General features: G+C 41.1%; 1 protein-coding gene across 1 annotated transcript; it reads right to left on the bottom strand.

Annotated features, from left to right (window-relative positions):
- Nucleotides 1–606: 606 nt before the first annotated feature.
- LOC125307662 (semaphorin-7A-like) lies at nucleotides 607–15263 on the bottom strand. Its single transcript, XM_048263722.1, has 14 exons — nucleotides 15130–15263; nucleotides 12580–12719; nucleotides 12290–12319; nucleotides 11781–11873; nucleotides 11169–11235; nucleotides 10767–10874; nucleotides 10342–10478; nucleotides 9972–10151; nucleotides 9535–9633; nucleotides 8096–8294; nucleotides 6466–6581; nucleotides 4957–5108; nucleotides 3701–3747; nucleotides 607–3225 (listed from the first exon to the last, which is right to left on the bottom strand). The coding sequence occupies exons 1-14, from the start codon at nucleotides 15227–15229 to the stop codon at nucleotides 2858–2860; spliced, it is 1836 nt and encodes a 611-aa protein (XP_048119679.1). The 5' UTR covers nucleotides 15230–15263; the 3' UTR covers nucleotides 607–2857.
- Nucleotides 15264–15651: the final 388 nt, after the last annotated feature.

Raw genomic sequence — 15651 nt, 5'->3', positions numbered from 1 at the left:
TTTTGAATCTCGCATACCAGACATATGTGTAATGCTGCATCCAGACAGCACATAGCACCCTCACCCCCATCAGTTATTTAATACATCCTGAGCATATCAGAATATTTTACCTGAGGATGAAGGTCATGGAATACAAATACACAAAGAAGAAAAAGTAATTGTACTGTATCTAGTTTTCAGTTCTACAGCTTTTATTTTTTTTTTGTGCTGAAACCTGAAATACCATGCTATTTTCAGTTTTTATCTTCCTTAAAGAAAGTTAAAAACTGGTCAATAACCAATAAAATCCATGAGTCGAGCCATGGGAATACAGGTTAACTAGAAGACTTGACTGTAACTGTCTGGAATGGCTACATCCTGTTTAAGAAGCCTTACTTGCCCTCTATGACAAAGCCTATTATATTATCATAGCATGGACTTTAATTCAAAGACATTTGATATTAGCACAGAAAAGAGCTTCAATACCTAAAAAAATAATGATTATAAATGGTTATAATTGTGCCTTGAGCAAAACAATTGTTAACAACTGACCTCAAAGGGCTCAGGATTGGAAACAGTTCTATAACTTGTTTCAAAGTAGCCAAGAAGTGACAAAGACACACCATCGTGGTTCATATTATGGTTTATTTAGTACAAAAATAGATGTAATTTTTAGTAACAGAAAGTTTGAAAAAAGAGCTTCACATTATGTAAGGGAGATTACAAATGACAAAATATACTATTATCTAAGATGAACACAACAAAATTAGAACAACCTCAGTCTTTTCTTTTATACAAAATATCACATCTGCTGTAGGAACTACATTAAAATAAAAATATAACGGAACATGTGCTGTGAACAATTGTGCCCCCCCAGTGTCAACCCCTGACATTCATACAGCTGTCACCATCTCTTCCACCATCATTTTGCCATCTTCTCCACCATGGCCATTTTGTATTCCTAACAACTTAACAGACCCTCATGTCTGTTTACGATGAAAACAGTCCTTGTTTTTCTGGTGTGAACTTTCCTTCCACTAGAGCCTAATATTCCCTGGACTGTTTTTCTCTCTCAACACCTGACAGTCATGCAGGTCACGCCTCACACCACCCATTCAATAGGAATGCAGCTTAAGTAATCCACATCCTCATTGCCCCACTCCCTTGCTGTTTGATCTCGTTTTATGATACGATTATGAACACATTACACTACTTCTGTTTATTCTATCCCGATACAAACTCACGTTTGTGTAGTTGTGCAAATGCTCCCTAGAGGCTATACAGGCATTCGATTCACACTTTTCTCATCACTTGAAGATTTAGACTATGCAGATGATCTGGCTCTTCTCTCACATACTCATCGACACACGCAGGAGAAAACATCCCGCCTTAGTGACTTTGGTCAGAAGATTGGCTTAGAGATCAACCATAAGAAGACAGAAGTATTAACTCTAAACATTCCTAACCCCTCACCAATTAAAGTTAATGGAGAAGAGTATCCCCAAACTAATGAATTCACATATTTTTACTATTAACAATGAGGGAGGTACAGACAAAGACATTAAGAATCGTCTCAATAAGGCAAGAAATGCTTTTTACATACTGAATAATACATGGCTCTCACAACAATACTCTACAAAGACCAAACTCAAATTATATCAGAGCTGTGTTTTATCCACCCTTTTGTATGGCTCTGAATGCTGGAGAATGGTAAAAAGAGACCTCATCAATCTGTCAACCTTCCACACCAATTTTTTTTTTGGCCAAACACAATCTCAAATGAAGAACTGTATCAGAATTGTCAACAAGAATGCATCGCGACCATCTTCATGAAAAGAAGGTGGAGATGGATAGGACATGTTTTGAGAAAAGATCCTACTGATATTACAAGAATAGCTCTACATTGGACACCAGAGAGGAAAAGAAAGAGAGGAAGACCTAAGAACACATGGAGAAGAATTGTGGCGAAGAAGATGCAGAGCCTAAACCACTCATGGGGCAATATTCAACGACTCGCCCAGGATAGACTGGTGTGGAAAACTTTTGTTGCTGCCCTACATGCATGAAGGCATTAAGGGCAGTAAGTAAGTAAGTAGAGGCTATACGAAATTATTACTAATATATTACATAGTATATTATTATCATTAGGCTATTATTATCAATATCAATATTATCATTGTTTTATTTTAATGTATGTTATCATATTTTTATGTACATCATAAGTACCGGTATTTAGAAATATTTTCATTAGAAAACTTTTCAATGTGAAATACTATGTTATTATATTACATTATTGGGCTTTGAAATATGCTATGTGAGAAATGTTAATATTTTGTGTACACAACCATTCAGTCAATGGCTGTGAGAGGACAAGAATGTTCACCTGTGGTCAACAACTAGATTGAGTAAACCCAGACCAGGATTACCATAGGCCATCTTGTTGCCTCATGTCCAAACAGCTCTCCTATACCAACAGTCATAGCAAACAAGGGTGTGAGTTCATACGAATAAGGCCCTTAATCAGTGTTGGGTTACACATCATTGCAATGGATTCAGACGCCAGCCTACCGCACTGTAGTCATGCTTTCCTTGGATGAGCATAGCATAGGAGATAGCAGATGATAAATACAGCATTCAAATAGGATGGGCTAACAAAGGGTCACTATACTTTATGGACCTATTCTGCGACACACCCAAGCCACAACAATATCAGCGGGTTATCAAGATTTCTTTCACTCTCTCGCTCTAATAAATAAATAAAGAATCTCAAGAGATACATGCTGAACAGCTGTAAAGAACAGCCTGATCTCAACACACAGATAAGGCAATAGGGAAGCACTCAGAACAGAACACAACACTGAGCAGGTGCAACAGGCCTCTAACATGTCAGAGTAAGCAGGAGCGCCAGCAAGGCCAACGCCAGTGGAGAGCTCTTCAGTCCTGCTACCCCACTGGTCATCCTCAGCTGGTAGTGGGCCACTGTCTTCTGGTAGTCTCCCTCCTGGGCTACACACTCGTACCCGCCCTCGTCTGCAGACCCCATGCCCTCTATCAGCAGCACTAACTGCTCCTGCTTCTGGTCCTCGAGCGACTGCCTCTCCTCTCCATCCTTCAGCCAGCGATACGTGGCATGGTGGGAGTCAATGGGGCAGGACAGGTAGTGTCTGGAGGACTCAGGCACATCCTTGGAAGGAGGACCAGGGACAGGCTTATCTACACCTGATCCAAAGGGAGCGCTGCGATACGCTACAAGGGCAGAGGACATATCTGGTTATTAATTCATCCATTTATTCATACATGTACTCGCTCATTCATTTAGATTCTGACTATCTTGTCCCTCTCTTCCTTATAATATGCTTTCCATCCTCCACGTCTTTCACCGTCGCCTTTCTCATCTGTTTCCTATTGTCACCATGTTTCTTTACGCTAACAGAAAGATATTGAAATGAACATGTAAATCAGGTGCTTAAAAAAGCTGGTGACTCCTTACACATTCAAAAAAGATCATGTGCCTGCCAAGCAGCCTGCGTGGATGACTGAACACAAACAGGAACCAGACGCCTAAATTCTGGTTAACACAGTCCCACCTGTGTGTTTGTGTGTGTGTGTGTGTGTGTGTGTGTGTGTGTGTGTGTGTGTGTGTGTGTGTGTGTGTGTGTGTGTGGAGGGGGGGTAATAAGGGAGAGGACCTGAGACAAGAGGGGGGCATGGAAGGACTTACGGGTGCAGTCATGGTAATTTCCGTTGAGAACATCCTGAGTCAGACCACTGTGAAGAAAAAAAAGAGTAGAATTCCAAATTATGAGAAACAAAATTTCACTGTTTGCTTGTGGTGTTGGTAGAGCTTAATGGTGATAAATTAAATAGAATCACACGGTTGAACTTCCTGAACACTGAGAGGATGTGTGCTGTATCTTTGTGGGTGTTTGTGTGTCAATGGTTGTGGTTGTGTGTGGGTGTGTGTGTAGGGGGATGGGGCCGTATTCTGACAAAAAGTAATGTAGGCCTACAGATAAGGAACATTACTGAATATCCTCTTATATCATACTTCTCCTTTTCAGTTTCCAGAAACGTAGGTGTTAATTCCTTGCTTACAGGAGGAATTAAACAGTTCTAGAAGTTACAAATGAGTCATGACCATTATACAATGGGTCTCTCATTTTCACATTATTGTGATAAAGATCTGTAATATTATTATTATATTATAGAGGAAAAGGCAAATCACTAACGGGAAAATGAATGACGGAGTAATTAACCAATCACGTTGTCGGAAGCGGAATGATGGACATTTTGTCTTACCATCACTATGGTAACATCCAGGCTTGGAATTTCACCATTTTAGGGGCAAGGCCACTTGGCCTTCAATTAGATTTTTAAAGAGGCATCACGGCCAACGCAAGGGGCAAGGACGGCCATGGCCGTCGTGGCCGCCGTGAAATTCCTACTCTGGTAACATCCATGCTGCAATGGACCTCTGAAATTTGCCTACAAAAACGACTCAAAGCTGCCATCATTGCCCATATATGGAGATCCGTATCTCCTTATATGGGCAAAGATGGTACCCAGATCTCCTTAGATGCAGCTTTAGGTTCTTTTTGTAGCCGAATTCAGAGGTCTATAACTGCCTGGAGGCGTTACCAAGATGGCCGCTGAGTGACAAGACTGGCCTGAAAGGACTTTGGTAACAACCACTTCTCTTTGTCTCATTTCTCATGTGCACAACAAGGCAACGTATAAAGACTCACACATCTCTTTCTGTAGCATGAATGTATTACTTCTGCAAAAGTATTCTAATCACTACAGAAGCAGCACAACTCTTTTTGTGCCACCACTGCCAACAAGCCCACAATGTGACAATGTGTGATATGGTTCAGTTCTATGTACTGTAAGGACAACCACACATTTCTGAGTAATAAGACAGGACAACTAAATGTAGCAACTGTGTGAGAGAGAGAGAGAGAGAGAGAGAACTCTTACTCTGAATAAGGTGCACATGTCTTACGGCCGCTGTCCCAGCCACAGTAGGGATCTCTTGCTAAGACACAGTCAGTACACTGGTTCCCGTACACACTGCAGTTCCTCAGTTCAATCTGAACCACCTCATGACTGGAGCTCACATAGAGTTTCTTCTGCAAAACGCCCAAATGGAGTGAACACTTTTATCTTCTGAGATGGAAGTGGAAGTGCACATTTATGTGTAGGGGTTTGTATAGCATTTAACTGGAAACGAGAGAGAGGGAGTGATAGACATAGCCAGGGTGAGATAAAGAGAGGGGTGTTTTAACACTGACACTCGATAAACAGATAAGAGAAAAGGCTAGAAAGAGAAGTGGCAAACACATGACATACACAACAGGATGCTTTCTATCAGCTTTTTGTCACACACAATGAATATTATTAGTTTGATTACTTAAACACATTTGAGGTATTAGTCATGTATTAATTACTGGTGGACCAAGCAATTGTTCCTGCCCTCTCCAAAGTATAAAAAAGTGTGGGCTAAGACGATGGAGCCTTGGACTAACACTAATCCTTTTCACATGAGCGGGTGGTGGGCCACATGAGGAATGACCAGTGTGCTGGCATTCAAAATAGAGAAACAGTCAGACAGTGAAATTGAACAGCACTGTGGTTTTTAAAAGGGCACTTATACTGTAAAACACATTGGCAAACACATTGGCTTAGTACAGCCACCAAAACAATAACCGTGGTGCATCACATTTTTATCCCGAGCAGCAAAATGCTTTTTTCCCTATACCTTACTGTGCATAAACATCATTAAGGAGAGCCTTTTAATCTTTATTTACAATCGGTCTCTTTAGGAACGTGGTAAATGGTAAATGTGTTCTTCCGTGTTAACAGGATTATTACAGCTTTAAATGGGGCTTAGCATGCCCTCACTGTCAGCAAAGAGGTTTGTTGTATAGTTTTCTCAGTGATTAATTTAAAAATAGAATATTTCCCATTCAAGAAGTTGAATACCCTAACGGTTATTCCTCTGGAGTTTTATTGACCACAAGTTTGGAGTTTTGGGTTATGTTTCGGTTAAAGGTCTTTATCTAGAAAGACCAGATTACAGAATCTTGTCCTCCTCCTGCTCACTCCTCCCCCACCCTCAGTCTCGCTCTCCTGAGACTGGGCTCTCTCAGCTGACTACAGCATGCTACAGCAGAGTAGCAGTTTGTAGTCATGTTTGTGGCCTATTATAGGTCAGTTGTTTTGAGTAACATGATTATTTTTATTGTTGTGGAAATCCAGTCCCAGATGATGACATTGACGTGAAACTAGAGTTTCCCAAGCATGTGTGTACACAAGTGTGCTGTGTGATACCCTTGCATTAGACATGTGGAAACCAGGGAATTAGGAAATACGGGTTCCGGTTTCAGAGTTTCCTATTTACTGTCAGGGTCATAAACTCATCAAGAACATCAATTGTAAGTAACCACTAGTGCTTTTCCATGCTGGGATAGACTGTGGAGGACTCACCTCAGAATTGTCCAGTAACATGCTGAGGATCTGTGTTCCGGATTCAAATGGATGATACTCCGCGATGATGAAAGGTGAGGTGGAGTTCTCCAGGACTTTGTGAACCACACCGCTCTCTTTGGTGAACATCGGCAAAAACACAAACAAAAATAGCAAGTAACATGAGAGACATCACATGAGAAGACCACAGTTATATTGTTGTGATCAACTTGTGATATGGTGGTTTGGTGTTACACTGTCAACAAGCAAAAGGTGTTTGAAACGTCCTGTAGACTGGAAATGTTTCATGACTCATTACAGAATAACATGTGGGTTTGCATGAAGTTGTTTTCAAAACTGGGATTACAGAACATGGCAGCCAACATGGAAATTCTTTCAGGATTCAGGCATTACATCACACTAGAAAGAAAACCCTTCATACAGATACTGCTTCAAACAGAAAACATGTCACTGAGCTTTAAAGTCATATGCAGTGAGAACAAACCACAAACAGCTGATATCAATAACACAATAGTCATGACTGTCACAATCATATATGTAGCTTCTGTTTCATTGTGACTTGTGGACTCATTGGTCACCACTAGTGACAGATTACAGTTAAACGGGATAGTGAATTTGGCCACAACTTCAGAGAATACAAATGGCATGCTAGTTACGACTACTGTATGAGGGGGTCTTTGGAAAGTTTTCAACGCCACAATGGGTCCTCGGAACCAAAAAATTGAGAACACCTGGTCTAACAGGTATAGGAAAGTGGATGACATGAAGTGAAAGTACCACATTAAGATACACAAAAGTAAAAGTTCCCTTTGACATGGTTCAAATCCTGGTTCTGTTGTTTCTGAAAGTTTCTCCTATTGATGCATATAACCTCAATCTGGATTATGTCTGCTTTTAAAAGGTGGAAGTGTGCTGTTTTCATACATACATATGCCGGAATACCTAATCAATCGCTCTTAACACCTCCTACCTCCATGTTTTTGCACAATACTCCCACTTTTTTCCTTAAAGGGATGATGCTTTTTCTCTACGAAACTCCCCCTCACTCAGTCTGAAGCTCTTTTCCTTTTCTTTGCATCTTCTGTCAAGGGTTTTCGCTGCTTCTTCGCTGGCTCTGCCATTTTACTCACGTTTGCAACAATCGCTAGCGTTTCGTTAGCCTGCCTCTGTGCTGTTGATGCAGGATGTAAACTGATCCTGCTTCAGTCGGCGGGTACGATACACTGAACTGGCAAGCGGGATATTCTTCCTACAGGCAGTAGGGGCGGGCGAAAGAGTCTTCATTCGCCCTGTAATGAGTCATTTAACCATATACCAACTTACGAAGATGAGTAATTAACACCAAAACGTTGCCTGGTGTCCCTTTAACCTACCCATAAATGCATGAGTAAGAGAAGCATAGCTTGCCTGACAGCTCGCCTTAGTTCCTCGAACCACCAACACTGTTGACTCATCCATAAAATAGGCCACAGTGACACTCTTCTTGCTTCTGTACGCATTGACCTTAACATGCAAAGATATACGTGCACTACAATAACAGCTGTTGTGACTAGTTTGGTTACAGTGAACTGTACAGCTCTACGGCTATCTAAGTACTGTAGTGTTTTATGCAGGTGTTTTAGTCTCCTACCCATGGACAGCAGTAGGACCTTGTGTCCCTCCTGTCCCACTGTCCCTCCAACACGGTCCACCTGGATGTGGCTGTAGTGGCGGCGACTGACCAACAGGGGGTTGCTGTTTCCTATGGGCCTCACCCAATTCGCCATCTCTGGATTCCTCTTCATGTACTTGAGCAAGTTAGAAGGGAGTCTCTTACTGTCCTGGACACACTGGTCAGAGAGAAGGTGTAGATGAGATGGTGATCTTCGACAATGTTTGTTAAAGGAACAGTCCTAGATCCTGGCTAAAGAATGTTGATATGTGAGATTAACAGCCAAATGTATCCGTCCCTGTCATGAGGCTTGGATACTGTGTGTGAAGAGCCTTGAATTTTAACAAACAAGTCAGCAGTGTAGTCAAAGGCAGTTTCTACCAATTAAGAACCATAGCCAAGCTGAAACCTATTCTGTCCGCAACTGATCTTGAAACCGTTGTCCATGCCTTCATCCTCTCCCGCTTAGATTACTGCAATTCTCTGTACATTGGCATGTCACAATCAAATCTAAATAAACTCCAGCTGGTACAAAACGCTGCTGCTAGGCTCCTCACCAACATAACACCAATTTTAGCTCAGCTACACTGGCTTCCGGTCAAATTCAGGATTGAGTTTAAAATTTCACTTTTTGTTTTTAAAGCCCTTAAAGGTTTAGCCCCACCTTACATCTCTGAACTTCTGCCCCCACACTCTACTACCAGGTCACTCAGGTCACAAGACCAACTACTGCTTGCTGTTCCATGTAGCCTAAACGCTTCAAAACCCGTGGTGACCAAGCTTTTTCTGTAGCTGCTCCAAAGCTCTGGAATACCCTTCCTCCACATATCAAATCCTCCCCTACAATTACCTCCTTCAAATCCAATCTCAAGACATATTTTTTCTCACTTGCTTTTAATACAGTATGATGTTTTTGGTCTTGTTTTAATTTTCTTATTTATTTTTATTTATCTTATCTATTTTCTTGTCACTGCTACTAATGCTGTCTTGCTACAAATAATCACACTTAGTTTGTGTAGATGTATGGCCTTTGTGTAGATGTATGGCCTTTGTGTAGATGGTCTTATTGTTATGACTTATTAGCTAACCTTTTCTTTGTGTTTGTTCAGCACTTTGGCTCAACCCTGTTGTTTTTAAATGTGCTATATAAATAAATGACTTGACTCGACTTGAATAATATTTGTTGGTCTGAGCCTCTTTGTGTGTTTGCCATTTACAGAGCACTCTGTATGAAGACTAAGGTCTTCTTGAGGGCACAACCAAAATGTTAACGACATTGAGATACATTCACAGAATTTTACAAAACATGTACTGAATTCATGTACTTTAATCAAGGGCTGCAGTTTTAAATATGTTTAGTGACCCTTGTGTAAAGGCCTAGAATGCAGCATGGTCAAAAGGGCAAAAGGTCGTCCTACCTCTCCAGGACGTTTTGACAGAGTTTCTGTGGGTTCTGTTGTAGAGCTGGAGAAGGTGGAATCAATGTCCTTCATGGCATACACACACACTGCTCTCATGTCCCTGCATACACACACACACACACACACACACACACACACATTTTCAGTTTCCATTTACAACCTGTTAAACCACTTCTTCACACATTTCTTTTACATATCAACATGCCCTCTAAAAAGGAAGTGAAAAGAATATCTAATTTAGACGTCAGGCGTCACTTGCTAAAATCGCCCACACTTCCCTCAAAGCAAGACGCAAACTAATCATCTTCTTGCATGAACCTTGTAAACCTGAGGGCAAACTTCTGCTGCCTATTTTACTCCTCCTGTGAGTTTCTCTTCTCTCTGCTACTTTTAGCATGTCTGGTGAACTCAAATGGCCCCCCAAAGTGGCGTACCAGCCGCTTTTTGAAGAGCCCGTAGACCCGATCGTCTCCTCCGTCCTCAGACGGCAGCATGGCCACGTCCAGCAGCTCGGTGTAGTACAGCTTCCTGCTGGGGTCTCCGCAGGACAGCCGGCTGCTCAGCTGGGACGTCCACTGGAACTGCAGGGTGTCCTTTGAACCTCCGAGATCAGCCTGTAGAAGAACATCTCAGATGAATCCCGTTCCGGGAAGCTTTGTTTGTGTTTCTCAAATGAAGGGCATTCCCTCTCCATGGGACAGATGCACTTTCTGGGATATTGTACTCATGTCACTTTCACTTGATTCTGTTCACTACTTTAATGGCCTGAGTAGTCATACAGTAGGTAAGGCAAGTTGTTCTTACCTTGCAGATCTGGGAGACACGTGGGGTGAAAATGTCAGAGTTCTGGTCCTGATTCTTCTCTGTGTAGAATGCATACAGCTTATCTTGCAAGTCATCCATTTTATTTCTTCTTTCTATAATCTTCACATACCTTTGATCTGTGGGACAGAAATGTATAGCTAATTTAGTTATTATGTCTCTTTGCCTTACTCAGTGCTGGTAAGGCATTCAAAATGATACAGTTGTTCACTTTTTCCTTTTATGATCTTCACATAAAATATTATTGATCTACAAGGCAGAATTTGCATTTCATTTAGTTTCAATTGATCTAACAGCATCACTGATAGGCCACAAACAAAATGACATACAGTTTTCAGGAATACCAGTACAACACTGACATTTATGCTAACTTTATGCTTTTGTTGAATTTTACCCGAGCTGCTCACCTGTACGGCTTGAGGGAGGCGTCATATTGTCACTGTCAGTAGATAAACGCTTTCTGTAGATGCCATCTTTATCCTTTACACCAGACAGTGTGGTGTAGAGAAAATCCCCTAAGGAATGAACACATCTGTATTGATTACTGTTCAATACACGCATATGCACACACACACTCTCTATCTCTCTCTCTCTCGCTCTCTCTCTCCCTCTCACACATGCAAAAACCCTATCGTCATGTACTGACATAAGTAAAGTAGGGATTAATAAAGTTCAGAGGGTTGCACCACAATGTTCCCTCTGCAGAGTCATTTATCTGTTTGTCAGTGGGGTTAGACTTGACACCAACAGAGCATTAGCCTACTTCATTTACTAGAACAACAAACCCTAAGTCAGCAGCTTCAACCTACCAGTAAGAAGTGCTGGTTCTCCACCTCCATAGACGTCTTTACAATGGTGTGTTAAGCCATTGACATCCTATAAAACAAATACTCAAGTTCATGTACATGGAGTTACCAATGAGCCCATGAGTCCAACACTGTAACTTAGAGGTTATAGGCTGGGCACTCCCCTCAGGATTCTCTTCACAGTGCTGGTGAATTTGATGCTGTTACAAATATTTTAAATCAAGTAACTGAATTAAAACCAGAAAGAAAATAATGGATTTACTTGTGATACAGTCACAGTGCTCAACAAACCTATATTTATGTATGTGGGTAAACTAAAATACCGGACTCTGTCACAAGTTGACCTGTCATAATTCACACTCTTCCAGCCGATGTTGCAAGTTTCACAAGTCTGAGTACGAAACTAACAGTGCAATGGTACAAGGCAGATAACATTTCCGTCTCCTTGTTATTTGAAGTCTTCATCACTAATTGTCAACCAAATATTGTTTTACAAAGAAATAATAGTTGAACTAGTGTCATCTATGATCATCCAACTTCTACCCTGTGCAGTTTTTCAAAATTTTTGCAGGGGTTTGCCACGCCATAATGAACCATGTAATTGTTACCCTGTACCTTGTAGCAGCAGTGAGCTCCCTCATCTTTCTCTGTGCACACAAACAGAGGGTATGCATCTCTCCCTGGCTGCATCACCGTGATAGGACAGCGCTGAATGGTGACACGAGACGGATCAATATTCAGACATCATCAGTTAAATTATTGTACAGTCAAAAGTGTTTGCAATCAGTTAAACATTGAGGTGATTTCAAATGAAGTGAAATGTATGTATTTGGCACATTTAATATTTTGCAGTTTTTACAAGAAATTTTGCAATACATTTTTATCAGTATGTGTCCTCCATGGGTGTTATACATGAGCGGACTGCTCCTTTGGCTCTGTATGCCACATGCAGGAACCCTGTCCTCACATTATCCTTTGTTACGACCCTCCAGTGTTTTCAATGTGTATGCGTGTGTGTGTGTGTGTGTATGTGTGTGTGTGTGTGTGTGTGCGTGTGCATGCGTGTGTGCGTGCGTGCGCGTGTGCGTGTGCGTACTTCTGGTGCAATACTTCACGATACTAACCTTGTCACACTCAATTGGAATTTTCTTCACCTAAACAGAACACACATGAGCAGAGTCTGCATAATCAAATCACTCATAAGCAAATCACTCATAAGCATATCAAATTATAATTTTGGAATGTAGAAAAAGAAGTACAGTGCTTCTGTAAAGTGCTTTGTCCTTTAACAAGTTGGCAAATCTCACACTATCACACAATGGAACTAGTGTCTCACAGGTTTCACAGTGCTCTAGACATGATCTCATGAAGGTTAGGTTACTGTGTATACTGTAAATACAACAATTCCCCTTACCACTGCGTTCCTTTGATTCTCCGGAAAAACGAGGTGAGATAAATGTTGATCCCCGCCAGCATAAATATCCCCTTGAGTTCCCAGAATCAGCTTCATCTTGAAGAGTGGTTTCTCCAGCTGCCCCCGTTTAAACGCCATACCTGAAAGGACGGGCACATATCAACACACCACAAGCTACGAGATTTATAAAGTGTGGAACCATCTGTATGTGAAGCCTATGTGAAGCCTATGTGAAGTGAAGCTGTAAAAACATATCTCATAGACAAGGTCAATTTTAAGCCGAGTTTGAAAGACTCAGGTAACTCAACTAGGTAAAACAGTTGCACTCCACATCAATCCATAACATGCAGGCAATAAAAGTCCATTAGGCTCTCCATTCTCCACGGCAACACTTCAACGCTTTAATTTAGTTTAATTTATGTACCATTAACAGTTAAAGGTAGAGTCCTCCAATCTCAAGGTACTTTAAAAAGCCTACACCTTGAGCCCCCTGGACCAAATACAAAGGTGATGTTAGCAAGGAAGGGATCTTGAGCAGTACCTGACTTCTAAGGACGTATAAAGTCCTTAGGGGTTTAGTTTTATTTACAGACTTATATTGTATTTGTGGTATTTGACACCATGGCCCATATTGACTTAGGAAAATGAAACTGGCAAGACTTACTATCCAGTATGGTTCAATGTGATCCCTCATATACCTGTGATGACTAGAATGTGATGACTATGATGTGGGCAGACAATATGTTTGGGAGGCAAGTCTGACCTCAATCCAAGTGTATACAACTCTGCTGCACCTTGTCCTGTTGACGCAGTTAAGAAATATTTTGGCTGGAAACTCTTTGTTAGTGTGCACCAGAGGTGCATTGAGTTTTCTAAAGCGTAAGGGAAAAAATGTAATTTCCACCACACTTCAAATTATGTTCTTTATTTGCAGATTATACAATATAATGCATTATGTTACATTATATAGTATATGTCCTCATTTCGTGGTGGAAATGACATTCTCACAGTTATCAGCCATATAAACACATTCCATTGCCATGCCCAGTCACTTTTGGAGATAGGACACAATGTATCCAAAATACACACAACTGCACTTTCCCCCCATTTTGCATATTGACAAAGTTACAGCTGTGGTGGAAATGACATTGAATAAAAACACTCTATTCTTCAGTGATGGTTACAATTATCTTTCTTCAGTTTCCGATCACCACATGTCTCTAGTATTTGGCATCAACCTTACTCTTTACTAACACTATGTTTTCCCTTGGTAAACAAATAAACATTTTTATGTAAAAAGTATATATGACTGGATATAGTTTGTTGTGGCGGAAAACCTGGGGACACTGATGTTTTCCTTAAAAAATAGTATACATTTATTTTTTGCATTAGAAACTGAAATGGTGTGTATATTTAACTCGTTCTTGCAACAAACATGGTACAACATCTAGATTTAATGCATTTTAGTGTATTTTAACAGATAAATATCACAAGTCTAGGTTGGGGACATGCTCAAAACAGCCAAATCCACGAATAGAAGCCCCTCTAAGAGCAGTAAAAGATAATATCAATAATGTTAATGTCAAAACACACACACACACACACACATATCTGACTTTCTCCAACTTTTGCACATCTCCATAGAACTTTTTATTTATTATTTTTGATTTCTCCTCCATCTATCTACCCATGTCCTTGATTGCCTAGCCTTTCTGCCCCCATCCCCAACACACACACACACTTACATCATCACTGTCATCACCTCACATACATACAGCACATTGCTTGCTACAGTAAGCCTCCTCTACATACTTGCTGCACACTGCCCCCCCCCTTACAATCACAGCACATTGTCTTCAGGATCTTCTCCAACACACATCCTCTACATACTTACAGCACACTGCCCCCACCTACCCACACCAACACCACACACACACACACACACACACAGTCACTGCTCCACTCCCCTCCCGCCCACACACACATCTTCACTGTCATCACCCCCAATACACAGCACATTGTCTCATGAGGAAGCTTCTCCAACACACATATTGCACACTGCCCTCTCCCCACATACACAGCACCTGTTGCTCTTGGGTGCTCCTTGTTGGTAGCCTAGGCTTAATCATTTAAAACACATGTGGGCCTAATCATAAATCGCATATTTTAACTGACAAACGTTTTTTCGTTTCAATGGGCAATATTTTTTTTGGCTGCGAAGGCAAATATAGGGTAAACTCTACCCTATAGCTTTGCCTTTGCAGCCAGACCATAATCTGGGTACCAGAAGCTCGCATGCTGAACGAATGGTAGACCATGACCAGCAGCAATTTAAAACTATATTAGATTAAGGTTCTCGTAAGACAACACTTTACAGCCTATTACTTTTGGTCGTGTTTTCATCTATAGAAGGCTAATAGTAGGCTAAATGTAATAAATGTACATGTCACACCCATGGCTTGGAACTGCGGAAGCTTCCTGTGACATATGTTCTGAAAGAATTGACTGAATATAGCCTATGCTACAACAAGAACAACTCTTTACACTCACCATCTTTTGTCAATTTACGTCTAGCTGTGTGAGACGTCTCTGCCATTGAAAGTAAACTGAATCTTAAGAGAACGAGCGCAAGCACAACGAACCTATCCATGGTAATTCACTCTGAATATGAGCGGTAGAGTTGGCTGCTGCCGCTACTCGTCTTTTGAGTGACGTCGGGAGGCGTGTAGCAGCCCTGTAAATAGCCTTGTGTCAAGGCTTATTAAAAATCATAATCTAATTACATGACAATAACTGAACCAATAACATAGACCTAATAACTTTTTGGTAATAATGTAATAAGTTATCACGTTATTGACTGGTTATAACATTATTGGTTTGGTTAAAAAAATGGGGAAGGGGGGGGCACGTTACACACACCTTACACAGGCCCTGTCACTCCACGATGTGAGTCGCTACCGGATGTGAGTCCTCTCCACAGGTCTATACAATCAAGGACCTAGAGTGCATGATGCTTGATTAATACACCTGATGAAACCCAAGAATAGCTTAGTTTGTAAACTTTTTGTGTAC

Source organism: Alosa alosa, chromosome 14 (genome assembly GCF_017589495.1).
Source record: "Alosa alosa isolate M-15738 ecotype Scorff River chromosome 14, AALO_Geno_1.1, whole genome shotgun sequence".
NCBI lineage: Eukaryota > Metazoa > Chordata > Actinopteri > Clupeiformes > Clupeidae > Alosa > Alosa alosa.
Note: the sequence above shows the minus strand (reverse complement) of the source record. Positions and strands in the feature narration are given on the sequence as shown.

Bases quoted from the DNA above. Each gene is read 5' to 3' on its own strand.
- LOC125307662 (XM_048263722.1), bottom strand. From the start codon at position 15,229: ATGGATAGGTTCGTTGTGCTTGCGCTCGTTCTCTTAAGATTCAGTTTA. The intron at 10,152-10,341 runs GTAAGAACAACT...GTTCTTCTACAG, and splicing joins GTGTCTCCCAGATCTGCAAG to GCTGATCTCGGAGGTTCAAA. The intron at 9,634-9,971 runs GTACGCCACTTT...GTATGCAGGGAC, and splicing joins GGCTCTTCAAAAAGCGGCTG to ATGAGAGCAGTGTGTGTGTA.